The sequence below is a fragment of the Cinclus cinclus genome, chromosome 13 (genome assembly GCF_963662255.1).
Source record: "Cinclus cinclus chromosome 13, bCinCin1.1, whole genome shotgun sequence".
Taxonomy (NCBI): Eukaryota; Metazoa; Chordata; class Aves; order Passeriformes; family Cinclidae; genus Cinclus; species Cinclus cinclus.
This window is the reverse complement of record NC_085058.1, coordinates 21,501,109-21,509,136: the sequence shown is the minus strand read 5'-3', so window position 1 is coordinate 21,509,136 and position 8,028 is coordinate 21,501,109. Positions and strand designations below refer to the sequence as shown.

Below are 8,028 nucleotides of genomic sequence, written 5' to 3'. Positions count from 1 at the left end.
CCCCCGCCGGTCCCGAGGAACCGTGTCCGTGCCCCCCGGGTTAGGGCCGGTGGCTAGCCGCCGCTGCACGCGGATTGCCCCGCCCTTTTCTCACACTCCCCAGCACGGGGCGCTGTTGCCGGTGTGTGACCGCGCTGGGCGGAAGCGGGGCCGGGCAGCGGCCGGTGAGCGTTGACCGCGCCGGTGCCCACGCGCACGCCCCCTCCGGGCAGACAGAGTCGATGTCCCTTTAAAAGAGGGCGTGGCCTAATGCAAAGCCCCGCCCCCTGAGCGATGCGCCGGTCCCGGCGCGGCTGGTGCGCCCCCTGGCGGCGCGCGCGGGGAGCGGCGGTCCCGGGGGTCTCAGTGGTCCCGGGGGTCTCAGTGGTCCCGGGGGTCCGGGCGGTCCTGGCGCGGGCAGCGGCCGCCGCATCCTCGCTCCAGACCTGCCCGTGTGCCTCGTCGGGCCGCGAGGAACGGCGGCAGGCCGCGGTGCAGCCGCGCGGTGCCGGGGAGCCCCCACCCAGGAACGGCTGTGATTGTTCCCGGCGGCTCCGCGGGGTCAGCCAGGCTCTGCCCACCGGAGCCCGGTGCGCTTCCGGGGCGGCCGAGGGGCTTCCCGCAGCGGGTCTGCGGCCGCGGTGCTGCTGCCAGTGCTGGGCCCGGCCCGGCCCGGCCCGAGGCGCCGCCGGGATGATCAACGCCATCCTCGTCTTCAACAACCACGGGAAACCGCGGCTCGTCCGCTTCTACCAGCACCTGGTGCGCACCGGGGCGGCACAGGGCCGGGGGGCAGTGCGGGGCTGCGGGCGCCGTGGGGCTCCATGGGCTGGGGCTGTCCCGGGAGCACGGGCGGTCGCTGCGGCACCTGCCGGTGTCCTGGTCGCGTCCTTCAGGGTACCCCGGGTCACCCACGGGTGGCACCGGGACTGGCCTGTCACCCGGAGCCGCGGGCTCCTGGGACAGCGGGGAACAGCGGGGGGCCGTGGGTCCTGCGGGTGGGATGTGATCCATGGGTGCCCACCCACCGTGTCCTTCTGGCAGGCAGAAGAGGTGCAGCAGCAGATCATCCGTGACACCTTCCACCTGGTGCTGAAGCGTGATGACCACATCTGCAACTTCCTGGAGTGCGGCAGGTATGGCCGTGCCGGGCTGTCCCCTGGCACCGCGGGGTGCTGTCTGTCCCCTGAGCCCTCAGCCCTGCCCGTGTCCCCACAGCTTGTTCGGCGGCTCAGACTACAAGCTGATCTACCGGCACTATGCCACGCTGTACTTCGTGTTCTGCGTGGACTCCTCGGAGAGTGAGCTGGGCATCCTGGACCTCATCCAGGTGCGTCCCTGCAGGGCCCAGCTTCCCGGGCACAGCCCTGCCCTGGCACTACTCAGGGGCGTTTCATGCCCATGGCATCCCCTTCTGAAGGGCCTGAGAAGCCCTCGGGACCGTGGTGGGGAGGGGGGTACACACGGAGTACCTGAGGAATGTCTTTTAAAAATAGGAGTATAGAATTATTTAGTGTGGAAAAGACCCTTGGGAGCTTCAAGTGCAACCATTAATCCTAGGATCCTGGAATCCCAGGTTGGAAGGGACCTCAGGGATTGTCTGGTCCAGACTTTCTTGGCAAAGCGTGGCCTAGACAATGCTTAACACCCTGGCATGTGAAAAATATCCAGTTTTGGGGAATCCCTCACTTCGTCATGGAAATTATACGTCTGTTTATTTGAAAAAAAAATTTCCTCTTGTGCCTTATTGAAGCGTCCCCAAGAGGAACCATCACTCCATGATGTGCCCATCACTCCATGTGTTTCCATGTCACTCCTTGTATGAAGGGAGTTTCCAGCTTTGTAGCCACCCTTTAAACACCAGGGTATGGGAAGAAGGGCCCCCCTGAGCCTCCTTTTCTCCAGGCTGAGCCCCCTCAGCTCCCTCAGCCACTCCTGGGGCTCCAGCCCCTTTCCCAGCTCCGTTCCCTTGCACTGGCCTCTTGCCCACCTGGACACACCTGAGCTCATGTTCAGTCACAGTCACCAGCATCCCTAGGTCCTCTTCCAGCTTTGCAGTCACTATGCCATGCCAGGAGTGTTCCATGGGGCTGGTGTGACCATCTTGCCTGGTCTCTGTCTGCCTCAGGTGTTTGTGGAGACACTGGACAAGTGCTTTGAGAATGTCTGTGAACTGGACCTCATCTTCCACATGGACAAGGTGGGTGGTGGCCTCGGGGCTGCTCCTGAGCCTGCATTTCTTGGGCTGGGGCTGGCCAGCAGAGTATGAGGATGGCTGGGCTCACTTTGGGAGGGACTGAGATCCTGTATGGGAAGCCTTCAGCCTGTGCTCTGCAGAAGCCACTCACATCATGACCTCCCAAGAGACCTGAGTGCTGGGCTGCTCCAAGCCTGGGGGAGCTGTTCCCTGCCCTGGGGCTGCCCTGGGGCCATGTGGCCATGGGCAAGTGATTCATCTCTGCTCCACAGCCAGCACTGGTGGAGCTGGGCAGACTGTGAAACCTCGTGGTAATTATCATTTTACTACAGCTGCAGGGAAAAAAAAGGGAAAGGAACAATGGGAGTGTTTGGAATTCAAAGTGCTGGGTAAACTCTGGTTTGAGCCACAGCCTGTAATGTTTCCTCTTGAGCTGGATGGAGATCCTGGGCGGAAACCGTCCCCTTTGATCATGTTCTGGGCTGCAAGGCTGAAGATAACTGGGAATAGATATCCAGGAATAGGCTTGGAGCAGGGAGAGGCTTGGCTGGGGGTGCGGGGCTTGCGTTGCTGTTGATCAAGATTTTCTTGCTTTGCTGAAGACAAAAACATATCAACAAAAAGAGCATTGTGGGAAAAAAATGTGTAAAACGCTGCCTTTTTTGTTGGTGATTCCAGCTGGGGAACTGGAAGGAGAGTGAGCAGGACTGGTCTGTGTTACCAGCTGCTGAGTTTGGGCTTTCGTTTCACTGTTTGCCCTACTGTAAATTTTTCCAAAATACCACAGCATGATTATCTTGTCAGCAAAAGCGTTTATCAAAGTAAGAAGGAGGGCTGAGCAGCTGTGGGAGAAGTGTTGGCAGCTACCCATGTCACCTCTGCTCACAGCTGGGGGAGGATATGCTCGTGGGTACTGACTCTGTGGCATGGGCAGGACCCAGCAGCTTTTAGCTCAGACTTACTCTCAGCTTTCCATGAGCTTTGTGTGTTAAACACTGAGCCACACAGCCAGCCCACAGCCTTGGGGCCCAGCACGTCACACCTTTGCCAGCAGCAGTGGGGTCACCCTTCCTCTGACCTCTCCTGCCTGGAAGAACATTCTCAGGAGACTGGAACTGAGGGTTTCTGATAATGGAGATCCCAGCTCCAATCCAGTGTTCCCGCTGCTTCCCAGCTTAGACTGGAGCCTTGGCCATTACCAGTTGGTCCTCCGGTCTCTTTCTATATTTGGCACATGTTTATTTCTCAGATGTACTCATGTTCCTGTGCTCCCAGGAGTTCGGTTGCAGAGGGACAGGGTTTGGGGTTCTGGGAATGTGGTGATGTGTCCTGCTGGCTCTGGTTGCGCCCCGTGGATGCCCAGGCAGGGCCATGAGTGTCTCCTGGAACAGGGCTGTGAATGTCTGTCCAGGCAGGTGATGGCGGGGTTCAGGTGCAACTTTGGCTGCATTCTGTAATTTTTCTTTTTGCCTTAAGTTCCACCTTGCACTACCTGCAGCATAAGTGCCATGGGACCAGAGCTGTGGTGGGTCTGGGGTCCTACTCCTGCCATGGGGTGGTGGAGGGGGACATTGGTCAGGTGCCAGTGGCACCAGTGCTTGTTGCTGTTGGCTTTGGGAGCCCCAGCCTCAGAGCTGCAGGGGTCCCCTGTCATAAGGGCAGGCTCAGGGTGGGCTATGCCCAGCTCTCAGTTGTGCTTTCCACCTTGGAGGGGAGTGTGAGCTGCACTCAGCAGCTGTGGGGTCCCAGAGGGGACACGGATTGCTCAGGAAGTGCTGTGCTTTGGCTTGGAAAACAAAACTTGCTCAGGATTTCTGCCCTGTTGGTTTGAAGCCAGCTTGGGATGAAGCCAGATCTTGAAGGAACATTTCCTGATGCTCCCATATCCTTTTTGGCTATGGGAGCCACTTTCTCCAGCTGCTTCAGTGTGCACTGGGACTGGGCTGTGGGATGGGGGTTCCAGGGCTGGGGAGGATCCCTGGGGCTCACCCTGTGCCCTGCTGATCACACACATCTGCTGCTGCTCCAGGACCTATGGGGAACCCTGGGCTGGATCACCTCACTGTTGTGTGGGATCACCTCACAGAGCTGGGATTCCCTCAGAGCGGGTTCTCTCTTGACTTTATTCTCCCTGGGACTGTCCTGGCAGTGTTTGTCACAAGGTGGTAACAAGAGCAGCCTGGCTCTGAAACCATAAAACAATCTCATAACCCAACAGTGCTCCTGTATTCTTTCACGGAAGTGAAACTGGCACCCATAAATTCATTACCTGTGCTGGGAGCTGCTTGGGAGCTGCTGACTGTGCAGGGAATGCTGAACTGTGCCAGCTGCAGGAGCTCAGGGTGGTTGTAGCCACCAGCACAGACTGGCTGTTGCCTTGGGGTTGATTGCACTTTCTGGGGTTGCAAGTCAGCAATGTTCCTTTCCGTGCTCTGGCTGTGTGATTGCACTGCCCCTGCCTGGCTGTTCATCCTTGGAATTGAAGGATCCCAGGAAAGGAGCAGAGTCCCTTTGTTCTGTGCAGTTCTGTGCTTTTTCTGTGCTAATGTCACAGTCCCAGCCTTCCTGAGAGACAGTGGAGAGGCTGGACTCTGGCCTGGCTTTCTGAGAAGGAGTTTTTGGGGACAAGTGTCCTGCCCAGTGAGGACCCTGCTGCATGCTGGGGTCATCTCTAGGACACATTCCTGCTGTAACCTGGCTCCTGGCCCAGGGAGGGAGCAGTCATGTGTGGGGATGGCACAGCCAGGCTGTGCCAGTGGGATGAGTCGCATCTGGCTGCTCCAGGGGCAGCCCTATGCCCGGTGGGTGGGTGGGTGGGTGTCATCTAGAGTGGGGTACAGATGGTGAGTGGAGCTTTGGGGCTCCCCATGCCAAGGACCTTGGCCACCCTTCCACTGTCCAGGCAGCTCAGAAGGCATCAGGGGTAGATTTGTGTCCCTTGGGGAAGTGCTGGCCCCTGACAGGACAGGTCCCTCAGCCTTCTGTTCCCTTCCTCCCTCTCTCCCTGGCAGGTCCACCACATCCTGCAGGAGATGGTGATTGGTGGGATGGTGCTGGAGACCAACATGAACGAGATCGTGGCACAGGTGGAGGCCCAGGGCAAGCTGGAGAAGGCAGAGGTGAGCAGTGACACTGAAGCTCTGCTCTGCAGGAGCTGACAGACCCTGGGCTGTGAGAGGGTGGCCCATGGGGTCAGGGGTGGCCCATGGGGATGGGTTGGCCCATGGGGACAGGGGTATGCAGGGTATTCCCAGTGCCTCAGGAGTGCATGGTGCTGCCAGAATGTGGAAGTGGTTCTTCTGCCAAGGTTAATGAACCCAGGCCATAAAAGATTTATAAAAGATGGGGCTGTGGAGGGGCTGTGGGTGGGACTGGTGGTCACGGTCCCTCTGTCCCCAGGGAGGCCTCTCAGCTGCTCCTTCCCGTGCTGTGTCCGCCGTGAAGAACATCAACCTGCCCGAGATCCCCCGCAACATCAACATCGGGGACATCAACATCAAAGTGCCCAACCTGTCACAGTTCATGTGAGAGGTGGGGGGCTGCCTGCTAAGCAGAGCTGGGGTCCCTGGCTCCTCCAGGGGCTCTGCCCATGTGGCACTCGGTCTGATGGTGGCCGAGGGCAGGGAGCAGTGTCAGGGCTCAGAGAACGGGGTGGGGGCATCCCTCCTGCTGGACCTGGGCTCAGTTCAGCTCTCTGGTCCCCCAGCAAGGAGGGTGTCCCCTGTCCCTGCATGCAGCCTCTCCTTGCTGTGAGGAAGAGCTGGCTCCTGCCTCTCCTGGGATTCTTGGGATTCCCAGTGGTGAAAGTGTGCCGGTAGTGCTGGCTCTGTCATCCTCCCAGCTGTGGCTGTCACCTGCCCTGGTCCTGCTCTCTGTGATGGGCCTCAACTGGGTGGGGATCACTCATGGGCTGCTGTGTGCCCTGGGGACAGTGTGTGGGGAGATGCTGAAGTGGGGATGTGGCAGCAAGAGTGACCTGGGGGACAGGCAGGGTCAGGCCAGGCTGGGGCTGCTGGAGTGTGTCCCCATGTCCCAATAAACTGCCCTTGAACCCGTGTCTGTGTCTGCTGTGGCTGCTGCTGGATGGGGAGGGGCTGGGGGGATCTGTGCAGCTCTCCTGGGGGCTTTTGGCTGGTGGAGGCCCCAGGGCTTAGAAAAGGGGGTCCCAGATGTCCCAGGGAAGGGCAGGGGGCTCAGAGCAGGGTGTCTGGCTGCACCCTCTGCTCTCAGCGGGTAAGGAGAGGGTGATGGTCCTGCTCAGGCTGTGACAGCAGTGTCCCTAGCTTTGGGCCTTTGGTGGCCGGTCACCCCCTGCCAGTTCCTGCCCTCTCCCTGCTGCAGAGCATCTGGGCAGGGCAGCCCTGAGCTGGGACAGATCTCTGGCTGTGGGGCTGTGGGGCTGGGGTCCTCTGAGGCTGGGGAGGAGCAGGGCTCGTCCTGGGGTGCACAGTGACCCTGATGGGCTCTGTCTGCCACGTGCCCCACGCCCCTGGCTCAGTCGAGGCTCCATCTGGCCACCAGCCCCTGGGGCTGGCCAGGGGCCCTTCCTCTGCTCCCCAGCTGTGCTCTGGGTTCTGCTTCCACTTCCCCTGGCAGGGAAACGGTGACTCTGCCTGGAAGGAATTTTCCCCTCCCTGCAGCTTAACCCTTCCCCAGCTGGCCACTAGCCACATCAGCGCTCCTGCAGGTCAAGAAACTGGGCAACCTACTGTGTCCTGTTCTCCACTGGCTCTCCTCTTCCTGTTCCTATTCCTCCTTCTTCTCCTCTTGCAGGTGCTGGCAAAGGGTGCAGGTGAGTCATCGAGCCCGGCCGTGTCCTGGGGCTGGGATGTGGAATCTGGCAGGACCGAGACAATTGGAGGGGATGCTCCGGGCTCACCTCATGGCGAGGCACTTGGCGAGGTGCTGGCAGGCTGCTCTGTGCCAGACCGAGGGTCCGGGGGCTGGGCTGCCATGGGCAGTGTCCGTGTCCGGCCCCACACCACAGCATCCCCCTGCTGCTCCGGGTTGTGTCCGGCCACATGTACTCCCTCTGCACCTCCCGTGGCGGCTCTGCTGACAGCTCCGGCCCCAGTGCCCCGTCCTGGGCTCGCCAGAGCTTCAACTCCGCAGCCCTGCGGGCCTGGGGAGGCTGAGCACCGCGACCGTGACCGTGACCCAGCAAGCGCAGCCCCTCCGCCCTCGGCCGCTCTCTGCTCCCAAGCCCTGGTTCAGGCTGGGATGAGCCGGGGTGAGCCCCCCGCCCATCATTTCCCCTTCCGAGGAGGTTCAGCCCCGAGCCGGTGGCTGTGGCTGAGTGCCCCAGAGGGGCACGGCCCCCACACCCGTCCCTGCCCCGGAGCGAGCCGGGGATGCGGCCTGGGAAGGGCTGAGCAGGGCAGGGGCTCCCTGCGAGCCGCCTGCAGGTCCGGAGATGGCGATGGGGCTGGGTGCTGGGGATGGCTTCTGGCCCCCGGCTACTGCCTGCCCCAGATGTGCCGTGCCGTTCTGTGGCACCCGCGGGGGCCGGGTTTTGCCGGGTTAGCTCTGCCCGCCGAAGCGTGTTCCCAAACCCAGGCCCGCTCTGCAGCACCCCTTCCTCTCAGAACTGCTCCAGGGTGGGGGGATCCCGTGCTGTCACCCCGCCGGCCGGGAGACAGGAGGTTAAGGGGGCGAGAACTCCGGGTTCCTGCCCTGGAGCTTTGTAGGAAGCTTTCCTCCCCCTGGAGCTGCGAGCGGGAGCTGAGGCGGGCAGGAGGACAAGCAGGACAGGCAGACACACGTGGGGCGCAGGAAGCGGGAGCAGGGCGGGCGGGACTGCGCTGTCCCCCTCTGTCCCCCGGCTGTCCCCCGCTGTCGCCCGGCTGTCCCCC

At 61.3% G+C, this 8,028-nt stretch overlaps 1 protein-coding gene across 4 annotated transcripts; it reads left to right on the top strand.

Moving 5' to 3' along the window:
* Window positions 1-672: 672 nt before the first annotated feature.
* AP3S2 (adaptor related protein complex 3 subunit sigma 2) lies at window positions 673-5,704 on the top strand. Of its 4 annotated transcripts, XM_062501475.1 has the most exons (7): window positions 673-741; window positions 1,024-1,115; window positions 1,198-1,309; window positions 2,108-2,179; window positions 5,188-5,299; window positions 5,519-5,526; window positions 5,576-5,704. In XM_062501475.1, exons 1-7 carry the CDS (start codon window positions 673-675, stop codon window positions 5,702-5,704), a joined length of 594 nt encoding a protein of 197 aa, XP_062357459.1. The 4 variants fall into 4 exon arrangements, with proteins under 4 accessions (XP_062357459.1, XP_062357461.1, XP_062357458.1 ...); XM_062501477.1 differs by lacking the exon at window positions 5,519-5,526 and having other exon boundaries at window positions 5,206-5,295; XM_062501474.1 differs by lacking the exon at window positions 5,519-5,526 and having other exon boundaries at window positions 5,188-5,295.
* Window positions 5,705-8,028: the final 2,324 nt, after the last annotated feature.